We start from the raw sequence: 16,621 nt of genomic DNA on the forward strand, positions 1-16,621 counted from the left end.
AATTGTAGTCTTTTATAAAGGCATCTGAAATAATAAATGAGGTGCATTGTAGTGCTGTCAGAAATATAGATTCTTTGATACATATTGATACTGAAATATCTGAGACGCTTCTAATGCTCATTGTCCGCAGAACAGACACACGATAGCAGCTCCTCTCTCTCTCTCATCTCTCCGACAGCGAGTTACACACACACGCCTTCACTCACTCACTCGATTCATTTGCTCCAGATGAACATTAGTGTTACAGGGCTTGAATTTCAGCGTTGAGTTGCGCATATATTACTCATTCCAGCAGATTTTGTGCTCGAACACCCAAAGTGTGGTACATAAAGCCGCCTCTCAGAACTAAACTGAGTTCCTTTTCACTGCTTATTGCGCTTAAACAGTCAAATACACACAAAATAATGTCAAAATGCAGGTCTTGGTGAGTATTCACGTAAAGTCAGATATGTTTGAGAAAGAACAGTTGAGAAAGATAACGCATGTGTGACAGTATAATGGATCCGTGAGTCAGGTCTTAAAGTGACAGCAGCCTAATATTCCTGCTGCTATATAATATTAAAAATATCTATATGACAGTTTTTCCCATGGTATCGATGTCAAAATTGTGGCCAGTAAAAATGCTGAGTCACTAGAATGAATGATGAAAACAGTTGTGCTGCTTAATCTCTTAAAAAAAACTAAAAACATACTGACTCCAAACTTTTGAACAGTAATTTGCATCGCCCACCACTAGTTACAGCTCAAAATGCATTCTTCAGTTGTTTTATTTTATGCCTTAATTAAAATATGTATTCTTTTCTTTATTTAAGTCAAAAAGGCCCGCTGACGTTTTTAATTATTATTTCTCTGTGTGATGTATTGTTTTCCATACAGGTGGAAGAGTGTGGGGGAGAGTTTCTTGGCCATGTACAAACACCAGAACGCTTGCCTGGTCCCACGGCCTGACTTTGGCCGCCGAATTGATTTGTCAATGTACCGTGACCCGGAGTGCCTCCTGCAAATGCCCACCAGCACGCCAGTGCCCGCCCCTGCTGCCCCAGACCCTCCTCAGCCTCCCATGATCGTCATTGTACCTCAAGCCCCCCCTGCCCCCCCTCCTGTTCCCAGCAGCCCAATCTCCAGTCAACCCCCGTCCACCGAACTGTTTGTCCAACCGCAGGCCGAGCCCATCGCTCCTTCAGGAGTACCACAGAGCCAGAGCATTATAGAGGTCAGCACAACCACAGTCACCACTACTGTTGCCAATGGAGCGGAGGATGCTGCTCTCACCACGGTTACTTCTGCGGGTTAGTATGAATGCATACATGAGGCATGAACATATACAGTCTTGAAATTAACACCCGCCAACCCAACAAATGCGGGTAAAAATCAACTGTGGCGGGTAACGCTGTCAAATCACGAGCCAATTTGGCGTGTTACTTATTATGTTTACTCACTTTGCTGGGGAAGTTCGTGTAAACCAAATCTGTGCAGATTTAGCGCAAATACTGAACTCGTGAGTCACCATGATATATTAAATACAGCGTATTGCGCAGAATCTGCTCATATCTGGCTTACTTGAACACACACGTCACTACGCAACAAATAACGGCGCGCTTGTTCAGTTGCATTGAAGCAATAGCGAAGATCAAAAAGCATCTGGTTAACAGAAAAGACGTTATTTTCCAACATCCTACTTTTTTTTTTTTTACTTTGTACTAAAACACATTTTTGGTGATGAGGATGAAAGAGGAAGGGAGGAGATGGCTGGATGACAGGATTTTGTTTGAATGAGAAATGAATTTATGAAATCCAAATTTTATAATATATATGTTGTATAAGCTGTGACGGTTATTCTGGTTCATTTTTTTTTGGGGGGGGGCTAGTAGAAGTTCTGAATGGCCGGTAACTTAAAAACTTAGTAGCCAAATTGGCCGGTGAGTGAAAAAGTTCATTTCAAACCCTGTATAGTCAAACCAAAAATTATTCAGACACCAGATATCATTTGTGATATATTTTTACTAGTGGGTGCAGGACACTATAGTTCATTTATGTAATTGAGGAGAGCAAAATTAAGTAAACTGAGACATATTATACCCAATAATTCTTCATACAGTGACTACCAGTAAAAATGTGGGACCAAAAATGATTCAGACACTTTGACCTGACCATGTTTTGCTGAAGCGTTTTTTCTTTAATTGCTAATGTGACCTTTTTACACACAGACTGAACAAAATGAAGCATTGCTTGGTGATTGGCTGAGCTAAATTGGTATTATCTAATTGTGTAGTTAAGTTTAACAGCTGACAGATATTCAACATGATTAATCTGTGAGACAGTCTAACAGAAGGACGAACAAAACCAGTGAAATATCAACTGGGAGTTCTTCTCATATTTTATTACCATTTTCTAAACTATAGCGAATAAACTGTGATAATGTGAGAAATGTTGCAGGTGTCTGAATACATTTTGGTTCGACTGCATGTAATGTGAGATACAGAACTGAGATTAACGATGTGAAGATTCCTATCACAAATATATTTCAAAAGTAACGCTGACACTGATGATGTTGACCCCACAGCTCTGGACGCTGCCTTGAGTGATAAAGCGAAAAAAGGCACCAAGAGAAAACGTGTGGTCGAGGACAACATCGAGACGGCGAAGAGACGCTCTGCACGTGTCCGCAACACCAAATGCAAGAAAGAAGAGAAGATTGACTTCCAAGAGCTTCTGCTCAAATTCCTCCCTTCCAGGTGTTTATTTGACTAATAATTGTTGTTCCTGCTGTGACCGTATCAGGCAATGCTCTAGGAGACATGTTGTCAGACATGTGCTTTCTATTTTTGTTTTGTCACATTGTGTGAATCCTCCCACAGTGAAAGCTCATTAGACCAAAACCGTGCTCCACATAATTGTATATTAGATATCAAATATACATGTGCTCTAATTGCCTGCAGTGTCAATACAGCTAAAGTGAGACATCTTCTGATTATTTGTCTGTGTCATTGTTTTTAAGTGCCTCTATTGTGCTATTTTAAAGGTTCAGTCTCCTACAATAGGTTTATAGGCTCCTACAATATGCATCCAAGGTTAAAAAACTGATATTTTCTCATAATATACGTTGCAGCATCAGCTCTTTTCTCACAGTGTCTGAAACAGTTCGATAAAGGATTCAGTCTCTCTAAACCCCTCCTTTCCGAGAGTTGCTCTGCTCTGATTGGTCAGATGGTCCAGTCTGTTGGGATTGGTCGAACACTAACAGCGTGTTTCATAAACCAAACGCCCTTTACCTATGAATTTTAGCACCGTATTTTTCTAAACAAATGATACACAGTGATACGAACCTTAACGATGACGTCGGTTTTACTGTATCAATTCCAGCGCGAGTCTCATACTTGATTTTTTTTTTTTGCAGCACAATTTTTTTTTTTTTGTCGACAACACGAACCAAACTCTTCCAGTCTCCGTTACAACTACAGTGTTTGAGGGTCAAAGTAGATGCTGTTCACGAGCAGCCAATGAACACCTTTGACTGGCATTATGCAAATTTGTTACAAACCTACATATGTTCATGCAGAAAGTAAGACTGGAATTACTGACGACTCGTTTCAGGCAGTGCAGAAGCGTTTTCTTGTGGTAGAAAATAACTCCATTTATCATTTGCAGACCTTTTACATTCCTATATTACACACTGCATGAAAGGTCATATCTGAAAAAGCATAATAGAGGCACTTTAAATATGATGCAAAAATGCTTAGCTCCTTCCAAAATGCCAAGGCGAAAACATACTCAAAAGGTCTTCCTTTATGTCGCTTTTACTCGAGCTTCTTCATTTTCAGGCTGAAAAAGTTTGAAGATGATGAAGATGAGGAGAGTCTCAGTAACATGGACTCTCATTGTAACGTCAAACCTGATTCCCAGCTGAACCGCGGCTCCGGGTCCAACTCCTCTGAGTATATCATCTCGATGGAGTCAGGTACAGAAACTGAGGTTTTCGTTTGATTCATTGTTTTATTTATTTCTGCACCTGCATTTTCTCTCTGTTCTTCGTGGTTCCTCAGAGCGCAAGGATGTGCATGCGTTCCTGCTGGCGAACATGCAGAACGGCGGCGTCCTGGAGCTGATGATACGGTTCCTGAAGGCAGTGGGGCAGATGTTTCTAGAGGAGTGGCCGGCGGGTCTCGCTGGAGTGGTGCTGGATCTCTTCATCTGCTGGAGGAAACACAGCTCTGGGCTGCCCAACCCACTGCTCCGAGACTCCAGCAACCAGCACATAAAGGTGAGACCACCAGGCGGAGCATTTGCTGCATTTACTGCTTCATTCCAGTACAACTTGGAAAGATAGTCAGGGTTTCACTTGACTATTTCACAGGGTTTCACACAAGAGAGTCACTTTTTTGCTTTCGTATTCGAAATAACATGTAAAAAGTAGTGCTGGGCAACGATTAATCGCATCCAAAATATAAGTTATTTATATTATATATAATATAAATTATGTATAAATATATATACAGTATATACATGCAAATATTTCTTAAATATAGACTGTACATGCATTTAGGGGTGTCACGATTCTCCAAATCCTCAAATTTCGATTCTAAGGTCACGGTTCGATTCGATTCTCGATTTTTACATTTATTTTTTTAAAGCACAGGTTGCTATGCACACAAACGTGTCCCTGCCTGATATACAACCACTGATAAACATAATCGGTTTTGATGAAAAAAAAAACCCTACATGAGTGCGGATTAGATTCCACAACCTCTGACACACTTGGCAAAAGTCCACTGGACCATTTAAATATATGTGATGCGATCTGGGAAAACCCGTCGGATGTCGCGCTGGGCCGTTTTCAGTAAATTCCAAAATAGTTTGAATGTCAGTTTTTTTGTCCAAATTTTTTTTTCATTAAATTATTATTCTATAACATCTTTTCTCTTATCTCTGAAAATATTTTGGCAAAATTCCCTTGTTTAGTGCAGAAAAACAGCGATTTATAGTGTCAAGCTGAAAATACTCTCTTTCTCTAATGCATTCTATGCGACCATTTTCTCTAACGCCCGGCAGAGGTAAAAAAACAAAACAAAAAACAATCGCCGTATATCCCATACATCTGTCCGTCTCTTAACACTACAAAGATTGTTTACCTATAAAATAAACCACATAACATGTAGGCTACAGTGAATGTGTATTAGTGCGCTTTTCGCGCCAATCCTGTTTAAACTATAACGTCACGCAGTTTTATAGTTATTTTCTCGAGGAGATATTGAAGCTGTTATGTATTATAAGTTGCTGAATATACTGTAATACACTCAGTGATTTTTAATGTGCCTGATAAGAGTTGATTCTGAACAATACAAAACATACAGAGTTTCTTAACTCTGCGACATACGTAACCTAGTCTATTTATTTTTATACGGTTTTATTAGTGCCAAGCGTCCCGACGGTGACAGTTAATTAAACCTGTTTTTCTCAAAATTCCATTCCAGAAAATCATAGCGATCTGCCGACTTCAGATAAACATAACTTTTGCTACCAACAAGCTATGATAAAAATAAAAACAGATTTGGGAAGGGCTTGATACCAGCTTCAATATGATATCAAAACCTGTAATAGGTAAAATTTCACCATGTGGTGGGTTTTCCCAGATCGCATCACATATGCTTAAAGTAGTCGGATCTATGTATTTATTCACGTGAAAATTCTTTGCACTAACAACATATATTAGACCTCATTAAACGACAAATTAAACCCAATGTACTATTTAAATCGATTGCTGGACGTCGTAATGTTATTGTACATGATTTAGCATTGTGTTAGCAATGCTTTTTCCCCCGCCGATCGGACGTGACATGGGGGCGTGGCAGCATCGACGATTCCATTTTTTTAATTCGAAGTTCGAGAAAGTTTACTTAATTTCGGTCGATTTCGATTTAAAATCGAAATCTTGACACCGTTAATGCATATGTGTGTATTTATATATACAAAATAATTATACACAGTACACACACACATATATTATGTAAACATAAACTTTTGTTTTGGATGCGATTAATCGTTGCCCAGCACTAGTTAAAAAGTAAACAATAATAAATGGTGGTTATTTTGCATGTAGATCAGACGACCCCTTTCACGTGTGTACAGTTTGACCTCCATAAGCTGCAGTAGGACTAAACTTGGACTGGTGAATTTTAGCCGATTCCGATTTAATTTTTTCTAACCACTTTACAGCACACACAAATATTTATTTTCTATCTTTTCTTTAATAGAACATTTTACATTTTGCATAGAACATAGATCATTTTTTTGAACAGATAATCGCTATAAAATAGAACTATATAAATTACTCCTGGTGTGGGAAATACACACACCGCTTCACTACTGCTCACGCGACGCTCCTGCTTGACGCTCACGCACTGCTCCTGCTGCCGGTGTGAACGCACTCATTGATTAACATGCACGCCGGAAAAAATACGCGCTGCTCACATTTGCGGTGTGAAACGGCCGTAATTCACGAGGTTTCCTACATGTGCGTTCCGTGTGCACGTGTGATGCTGATGTTGCGCGATGTTAATCATGCGGCGCCCGAGTGCATTTGACCGGCATAAAATCGGCATATGTCCGACTGACCGGCCGGTCGCCAGTCATGGCCGATCACGTGAAAATCAGCCAATTCCGGTCACCAGCCGATCAATCGGTGCATCTCTAGTTAATGATTAGTTTGTTGATTATATACAATTAGCCATCATTGTGAATATTGCATTGCACTTTGATCATTTTTATTTCCTAAGGGCTGTTGTTTTGTGCTACAAAATGTAGCCCTCTAATCACAAAATGGTGAATATGTGAGTGGTGAGATATTTTAGCAGCATCTCAGAAATAAAATTGCTGAAAATTGGGAAGTTTAATACATTTGAGCCGTTTTAATCACTGTTACAGTGTGTGTTTTTTAAATAAAAATATCTAGGTAAATACTGTTTAGTCAGTATTTATTGCTATATTAGGCATGTACAAATAAAAATGATTAAATATTCTTCTTTGTATATTTAAAAACCACGTGGGGGAACATTTGAAAAGGATTTTACTGTATTTTACATTTGCACACAAACACTGTTTTTCATTGAAATGATAATTCTTTTATGGCATTTCAGAGCAAATGCACACACACACACACACACACACACACACACACACACACACACACTCACACACACTTGAACCCGTGGTTTACGGTGTAATGGTTTTTAAACTGTACAAACTCTATCTTCTATCCCCTTACACTAACCCGAGCCCTAAACCTACCCATGTTTTTTAAGCCATTTGGTTTATGAGGACAAAGGACGTTTCCTCATAAACCATGTTTACGTTGTAATACCCATGTCATTCTACACATTTGTGTCGAAACAATATATACAAGAACACACACACACACATGTGAATGAAATTATACTTACTAAAATTGCCAGTAGGTGGTGGTAAATGTCTAAATGAGTAAATAATTCATTCGTTCGATTCGTTCAAACATCTGATTCATTCAGGAGTGAAGTAAACGGTTCTCTTTATGAATGGGCCATTGAATCATTTGTTCACCCGATTCGTTCAAATTGTGGATTCAGAATAGAAATGCCGCTGTGTGTTTCTCGGAGACGAACAGTTCTGCTTTGTCTTCATATTTTAGGTAGCAAAACAGACACTATTGTGTCTAAAATAACACAATATTAACCTCTTATTTATTGAACTGTTGTATAAAATCAGTATCGCACCTGTGCTATTCTGGAGAGAAAAACAGAACTTAACTGTATCATAATGTAAATATGTGACACACACTCTTGAGTTTTAGGGACATTGTAACTGCATTAAATATGCTCCATCACACTGTGAGTTGTTGCCCTGCATCATATTCGTCATCAATCAACCGTATGAAATCCTGTATGGATTTTGTGTGTGTTTTCATCCAGCCCTAAAAAAGATTTTATTCCAGTAGACTGACTGAAAGCAAACTGTTGTCGGAACGGAAGAATGATTTATTCGAAGCGTGTTTACTCGTCAGCTCATAGAGGGAAATAGCTACACGTGTTCAATCAAAGGATTTTTTCCTCAGTGGTCACACATTCTGCTCGCACCTGCCTGACAACAAAACTGTATTCATCATGCCAGCTGAAACCTGCTGGATCTCTCCCAGTGGAGCGGCTGAAAAACAGGAGGAGACCGATAACTTAATGAGTGCGCTTTCGGCCAAAACTAGGTCGCAAAACTCTGTTGTGTAAATGAACATACATGACCAGAAAATAATAATGAAACGTAAACTGAATAATTAAAACAGTTTAACGATTATTCTCTTGAGCTAACAGGATCATTTAAAATAATGGTAAAAAAAAAAGTGTCATTTATTCCTGTGATCAAAGCTGGATTTTCAGCATCATTACTCCAGTCTTCAGTGTCACATGATCCTTCAGAAATCATTCTTACATGATGATTTGCTGCTCAATAAACATCTATTATTATTATTATCAATGTTGAAAATAGTTGTGCTGCTTCATATTTTTATGGAAACCAGATACAATTTTTTCAGGATTCTTTGATGAATAGTTCAATACAATTAATTTGAAATAGAAATCTTATGTAACAATGTAAAAGTCTTTACTTTTGCTCAATTTAATGCATCCTTGCTGAATAGAAGTATTTCTCTAAAAAAAACTAATGCATATTGCTTATATTTAATTAAATTATAGTAGATAATTTGTTTGAAGGCTCTTAATTGCATGAAATGATCTTAAACTTTCACATCACTGCTCAGAAAAGCTTTTTTAGTGTTGTCACGATACTGGAATCTCCAACTTTGATACGATACCTTAAAAAATAAACAAGTTTTACCACAGGGAAAACTGCCATATACCACCAATACAGATAATTTCAACTAAATTTACATAAAGCAATAAAATAAGAACAAATAAACAAATTGCAAAAGATAGCACAAACAGATAAAGAGACAAGTGAAATAAAAGCGGTTTTAAGTTTTTCAGGTGGGTCTAACAGTAGTACTCAGGTAAGAATTACTACAGAAATTAAAGTAATTAAATGCGAAGACTATCCAGTGTTTTTTTTATTGTAAAAATTAAATGCAGATTAATGCTTACTATTAAAGTTACAAAAGTGATTCAGTCAAAATCAGTGGGTGATTTTCTCTTCTTTGATTAACATGACGGACGGCAGCAGGTTTATTAGGCTGCTGTCACTTTAAGAGCTAACGCACGGATCCAATATACTGATACACAACATGTGTTTTCTCTCAACTATTTACGTTCCAAAACTGACTGTATTTACCTGAATACTCTGCAAGATGGGCCTTTTGACATCATTTTTTTATGTATTTGATCATTTAAGCACAATAAGCCACGAAAAATAAGTCAATTTGTTTCTCGCAAGCTGTTTGAGAGGCTGTGGGTGTGAAACCTGCGGGAAATTGAGTAAAATTACGAGACGAGTGAGTGAGAGGAGGCGGGTGTGTGTCAATCTGCCGTCGGAGTGAGCGAGAAAGCGCAGCTGGTGTCAGTGTATCAATGCTGCAGAAAAGGAGTAGTTTCAGATATTTCAGTATCGATACATATCAATTATTTTTGACAACACTAATTGACATCCTTGACAACCAAACTTAGCTTGTTTTATTTACTAGAAGAATTTCACTTTATCCAAATGTAAATGAATGCCAATTATTGTATAACTCTTAAACTAAGAGAAATATACAGTTGTGGTTGAGTATTTCTAGTTTACATAGTGATTTAATTTTTCAGAAATTTGTCATAGGTCTGACCACTGTGTAGTGCATCAACATCTTACACTGCCTCTTGTCTAACAGGAAATGATGCTGATGAGTCTCTGCTGTCTGGAGCTGCAGTTGGAACAGAAGTCTATGATGAAGGGCAAGAACAGTAAGAACATCACAATCAGTCAGACGTTTGTCTTGTGTTGGACATCAGGCAGGGGCGGACTTAGTTATTTGAGGGATGGGGCCCTAACAGTCAAACTGTGAACTCAAAACTCTCTTTTTCTATATGTGACCCTGGACTACAAAACCAGTCACATGGGTAATTTTTTTTAAATTGAGATGTATACATCATCTGAAAGCTGAATAAATAAGCTTGTCATTGATGTATTGTTTGTTAGGATAGGACAATATTTGCCAGAGATACAACTATTTGAACATCTGGAATCTGAGGGTGCAAAAAAATCGAAACATTGAGAAAATCTCCTTTAAAGTTGTGCATTTATGTTCACGATTATGCTGCAATCACTCACAAAAAGAAATGTTTTATATATTTATGGTAGGAAATTTACAAAATATCCTCATGGAACATGATCTATACTTAATATCCTACTGATTTTTGGCATAAAAGAAAAATCGATAATTTTGACCCATACAATGTATTGTTGGCTTTTGCCACAAATATACCCGTGCGACATGTGACTGGTTTTGTGATCCAGGGTCACATATATACTTTTTTCTAATCTGTTTTTTTTTTTTTTTCTACATTTGTAGATAAACCTCATGTTGAAAATATCTGTAACCTGGAACTTTTATTTTCTCAATGTAAAATTAAATACAATTGAATTCACAAAAAAACCCCACTAAATTCACAAACAAACTATTCACAGTTAATTAACCATATTTGTGATTACACTTTAATATTAATGCATCAACATTTCTCTAACCTGCAGCTGTTGTATTTTCTCAATGTAAAATTGGATTTTTACATTCGAGCAGATGTGATGATAACGTTAAAATATTAATGGTTATAGACAGGCCATACACTCTATGATAGAATAGATGATAGAATATATGATTAATATAGGCTTCATGGTATTTGTCGGGGGCCCGCTGATTCCCCGGTCCCTAAGCGGCTGCTTACCTCGCTTATTGGTTAAGTCCGCCCCTGACATCAGGAACTCATGCAGATATCACTTCACAAACCATGAAAAGTAATCACACAAATGTCTTGTGCTTGTCTGATATACAGTGTCTCATCGGAAGACCATGTCTGCTTCCGGAAGGGATTGTGGGGACGTGGATGCAGAGACGTGCTTTCAGTCGGATCTATTTCTCCTGACCATGGCCTCGTCTCAGAGAGATCTGTTTGGAGACGACTGGCTCTCTTTTGCCGTCAGAGTCCACTGGCTTAAAGCACGACACCTCGCCTTTCAGGCAAGAGAGCGCAGTTATTAGAGACTCACATATTTTTCTATTACATAACTTATGTGGTTCTTCACAAAGGTGTTGTATGCCAGTAAGACATTCGATTATCTCGAGTAGAGCCGGCTGAAATTCCAGGTTACCCTTTTATAAATGCGTGTGATAGTATTTTTTGCACCGTATACATGATGTGTTGATGTGCTGTTTTAGGGTGACATGGAGGAGGCGCTGGAGTGTTACGACATGTGTGTCGGTCTGCTGAAGTGTCAGACGAGTGAGATGGACAAGATCACCATCCTCCTGCCCAACCTCAGCATGGACAGTGCCATCTCTCTAGAGGAGGTACAGGACAAACTAAACAAATCCCCTTCAAGACACTGTCACATGAGAATTCATAGAAGAGCCACTCTTGAAGTGTCCAAGTGCTGTTCAAATATGTATTCATCAGCCAATGGAGTAGAAATAAATGTATATGCAGAAGTAAGATTAACATGCTAGAAAAGATCAGAAACAAAACTTTAAAATTGGTTTAAAATTGAATACAAGCCCCCGCCCCCCCCCAAAAATCAAACGTTCACAATAAATCGCTTTTATTCCGAAAGAATCCATTAAATTGATGAAAAGTGACAGTAAAGACATTTATAATGTCATAATTTCTATTTCAAGAATTTTCTGTTTATAAAAGAATCTTTGGAAATAAAGTCTCACAGTTTTCACAAAAATATTAACGTAACTATAATATGTCAGCATTGATAATAATAAGAAATATTTCTTGATCAGCATATCAGAACGATGGAGTAATGATGCTAAAAAATCCAGTTTGATCACAGGAATAAATTGCATTTTAAAATATATTACAATGCAAAACAGTTGTTTAAAATTTAAATGATTTCACAAGATTGCTTTTTTACTGTATTTTTGATTAAATAAATGCATAGACTTTTGAATGTGTGTATTAGAGCTGCACGATTAATCGGTAAAAGACTGCAATCTCGATTCAAACACTCACGCAATCTCATTTATAAAGGAAAACGACTCGTCTGTGTCTATTAATTCTTTGACAAAATCACACTGGAACATTCAGATCTGTGTTCACAAGCTTCACAAACCGTCAGTATCTCAACCACACAGTATCATTATTTCTGTCTTAAAGTAATTCAAAGTATTTTACTAGCTCACTTTTAAATTTCACATTTGAAATCCCCAATGAAATCTGACAACAACTGTCTCATAAATTTTGTTTCTAAACGCTCAAATCATGACGAAAAACTGCATTTTTCAGGCTAGATCCGCTAATGCACGTGCGCTCGTTTCAGAACACTGACTGTTTCTGTAGGACCCGGAGCTTCTAATGGCGGCTGCAGTGACGCAATGACTCTTTTACTCACAAGGCAGACTTATTCTGCCATAATGCGCGTTGCACTTTCTCCCATTCATAGTGATACGAGCGCACGGTCAGTGTACATCTAAAGTCTTTGGTGTAAGGCACACTAGTGTTGTCACGATACCAAAATTATTGTTTCGATACCGATACCAAGTCAAGAATTGCGATTTCGATACTTTTCCTGAAAAGGGAGAAACACTCTCAAATATCATTGCTGTGCTTTATTTTAAAACCGGGACAACATTCTAATCATAATCAGTGTTGGGTAAGTTACTTAAAAAAAGTAATTGGTTATAGTTACTTGTTACTTCTCTCAAAAAGTAACTGAGTTAGTAACTGAATTACATCATTACAAAAGTAACTAATTACCAGGAAAAGTAACTATTGCGTTACTTAAAAAAAAAAAAAAAGTTTAAATGTAAGAAATTTAGAAAATTACTTATAAGAAAGATACCCCCAATATGAAATGTTAAATGAATGAAATGGACACTAAATAGAACATCTTATTATTATTATAAAACATTGTACACTACACTATTTTAATGTTGCTGTGGGACAATGTGAGAGACAACTATTAAATTAAATATAATGCTGAACAATGTATCAACATAAATAATAATATAATCTTTTGGGGGGTTATTTTTATAACCTACAGAGGACGTCATCATCAGAGGTTATTTATTTTAGCCAAATTCTAGTCATGTTTGCCGCACGTGTTCACAACCGTCAAATATGTTTGAACGTTCCCTGCAGGTTATTTTGGAGTTTATGTTATATAAACTAATTAAAACATTGCATATGATATGATACTGATATGCTACAGATATTATTCTAATGCTGAAATGTGTCATTTATTTATAAATAAAGTATTTATGCTCGGACACATTCGGTCTCTCTCGCACACTGTCGAGCGCGCTCGCGGCATTCGCCTCGATTTTGTCCAGTCCGGCGCCTCATAAACACACACACACACCAGAGAAAAAACTTTGCAGGTCCTATGGCTGAGAGAGAGCCTACTCGGATGAAAACCGCTTCAGTGAGCTCAATTATAGTAACGCCGCATTTTTATTGACAGTAACGGTAACGGCGTTGTTATGGAGGAAGCAGTAATTAGTTTGATTACTCGTTACTGAAAAAAATAACGCCGTTAGTAACGCCGTTTATTTATAACGCCGTTATTCCCATCACTGATCATAATACACACTAATAAATGAACATATGAACAGCAAATATATTAAACATTTGACCAAAATATGAAATATCAAAATATAAAAAATAAATTAGAGCAATGACATTCAAGGTAAAAAAAATAATAAATTTAGCAGCATTATCTCAGTTATCATAAGAAACATAAGAGTTACCGGTAATAACTTTATCTTGATTCTGAACTTTGAATAAAAATATGAACAGCGATTATATTAAACAATGTTTAATATTGGTAACATATGATAAGCCTCATTGGTGATATATTTGACATATGGGGAGAGAGTTGTGGAAGGCCTATACTTCATGTTAAACATAATATATAGCAGCAAAGACAACGTCGGCAGTGTTGACGGCAAAATAGCTTACAGAATATTTCGTTCTGTATTGAGAGGTGCAGTATTTGAAAATCGATAATATTTTTTTTAAATTACATTTATATCTGCATTTATGTCAAAACCTAGACTTTCAAACATCAAAATGTCATTTATTAATATGTATTCGTGTCAAAATGACATATAAACATCTTTTCCTATTCTATTTTGCCTAGAAACGCTTACAACACGCTTGAAAAATAGGCGTCGGTTCTATTTCTAGCGGGCGCGCGTGTCACACAGGCAGTGTGCTAGCTCTAACCTGTTAACAAGGGTGCCAAAATAAAAACGGACACGCCACGCAGCTGAGACGCTCACGCCACGCATCCAGTGTGTCACCGGCCTTACAAATCTGGAACGCGGTCATTCTTAGAAGTATCGATACTAATAAATTTAGGAATCGTGACGTTTTTAATTTCCGAGAATCGCGATACTTTTGAAGTATCGGTGCACCGTGCAACACTAAGGCACGCGGAGGCAAAACTTTGTTGTTGAGAAAAAAACACACACAGATTAGTCACATCGGTGTATTAGAGTCATTTTATTATTACATTCAGTAATAATGAAAAATAGCAGTGCATAACATAACTTATAGTGGTGTTCATACAAACAATTATTATTATTTTTTATAAATGCCAAGGCTAAATTAATTTACACAACGATAGTGAAAGTGTGTGTGGAGACAGAACTGTATGGTGTACGCTGTTCTGTAAACTTTCTTCTTAAACTTTTTTTGTGTCCACTAGTGGCACCTGTAGTAGAACTGGTTTTGCGTGTATTTGTGTGTTTATGCGTACATGGGTTAAGGTTAGGTTTAGGAGTCGATTTAGGGTTAGTACTGTCGTGGAGAAAATCTCCTCCTCTTTGCAAGAAATCACTCGAGTGACAGAGTTCCAGATGTCACAGCTTTGACTTTATTGATGGAGACATCTAACAATTACACTCGTAGCTCTCATTTTTATACTGTTTTTATACAGGTGTTTGCCTTTTCTTTTCATCTTCAGACAGTCTCCCCAAAAACATAGTTTACAGGGTACTTTCCAACTCTTTTTAATTAGCTCATCCAATCTTCTAGCTATTCCATACAAGTAGCAAGTAGTGAAACATGATCACATGTCGAAGGCCAAAGAAGGGATTCCTATTATGCAGGTGCAAGTTGAGACCTCATTGTGCAGTCTTCGTTACCCATATCAAGGTCAAAAGAATTGCTTGCTATCGTTATGCAGGTGCAAACCTAGTTATTTACTATAGTAAGTACATAGTATTGCACACTAAACAGAAGTCTCACCAATGAAAGCCATGTCCCAAACACAATTATAATGTTCTGATTATAACTTTATGCAGCCTATATGACAGACTTGCGCTGCACATGTCGCACTGAACTGTATTTTCCTTTTTAAAGTGATTTCAATCATATTTCAAGCAATTTAAAACCATCATGGCGAACAGTGAAGTGTCTCAGCTTAAGGAAATAATCCATTATTTATTGGCTTTAATATATGGGCTAAATTTTCTTATCGGTCCGATAACGATAACATAAAAAATGAACATATCTCGGCCGATACCATTATGAAGATAGTTTTTGCAGCTTAGTTTCCAATAAAATAGTCTGGGTGAACTGGAACACTTTGTGTTGTGCTGCGAATGCTAGAGTATGCCTGCATTGGTCCGGTTTTGCATGATATGACCCAATTAAGTATAGAATCATATCAAATGTTCATTGCTCTGTTTAGATTGAGAAGAAGTTGAAGTCTCTAGAACGATGTCAGTCTCTAGAGGAGATCCAGAGACTGTTCGACGCGGGAGACTATCAGTCTGTGGTGCGTTTACTGCAGCCCACACTGAGCTTTGGCCAGGGCTCGGCACGACTCAAACCCCTGGATTACATCAGCTCTGCTCCCGAGAGACCAGCACAGCTGCTGCTGCTGCAGGTACATCACACATTCTCCTTAAACTGACACTAATATGCTATTTTATAGGCTCCTAATGTTGTTTTGGAGTCTCCGACAACAGGTGTACATTCATCCAAGGTCAAAAACACATTTCAGCATCACCACTATTCTCATAGTTCCTGAAACGGTTTGATCAATGATTCAGTCTCTCTAAAGTTAAACCCTTCCTTTCTTAGAGCATGCTCTGCTCTGATTGGTCAGATGGCCCAGTCTGTTGTGATTGGTCGAACTCTTAAGGACCCGATATGCTCATGGCAAAGTCATTTTCGTTCTTCGCTTAGGGGTAAAAAGAAGTTTGAAATATGTGGCCAGCGATATACTGTTAGTGAAGTGTTATTTTATGTATAATGAAGTGTTATTCTCTTTAAAGAAAGTTACAAAAACAGTTTTTTCATGCACAAGTCTATTTGGAGATCATCCAAAGTGTTTATTTTATTACACTTTTAATATTACAGTACACATATTCAAAATAAGTCCAAAATCTCCACAGAACATTTTAGTCCTAAACTTCTTTTGGCTGCAGACTGATGACAGTATT

The 16,621-nt window shown here is 37.4% G+C and overlaps 1 protein-coding gene across 7 annotated transcripts in view; it reads left to right on the plus strand.

The window, feature by feature from the left end:
• cabin1 (calcineurin binding protein 1) overlaps positions 1 to 16,621 on the plus strand; it is a 130,902-nt gene that overhangs the window by 7,788 nt on the left and 106,493 nt on the right. For all 7 annotated transcript variants that reach the window (XM_084389853.1, XM_084389857.1, XM_084389856.1 and 4 more), the window contains exons 9-16: positions 877 to 1,289; positions 2,564 to 2,735; positions 3,822 to 3,958; positions 4,044 to 4,261; positions 9,839 to 9,911; positions 10,998 to 11,182; positions 11,381 to 11,512; positions 15,865 to 16,062. In XM_084389853.1, coding sequence (XP_084245979.1) covers positions 877 to 1,289; positions 2,564 to 2,735; positions 3,822 to 3,958; positions 4,044 to 4,261; positions 9,839 to 9,911; positions 10,998 to 11,182; positions 11,381 to 11,512; positions 15,865 to 16,062 — 1,528 coding nt within the window. The remainder of the gene's footprint in view (positions 1 to 876; positions 1,290 to 2,563; positions 2,736 to 3,821; positions 3,959 to 4,043; positions 4,262 to 9,838; positions 9,912 to 10,997; positions 11,183 to 11,380; positions 11,513 to 15,864; positions 16,063 to 16,621) is intronic.

This window comes from Rutilus rutilus, assembly GCF_951802725.1.
Source record: "Rutilus rutilus genome assembly, chromosome: 19".
Lineage (NCBI taxonomy): Eukaryota > Metazoa > Chordata > Actinopteri > Cypriniformes > Leuciscidae > Rutilus > Rutilus rutilus.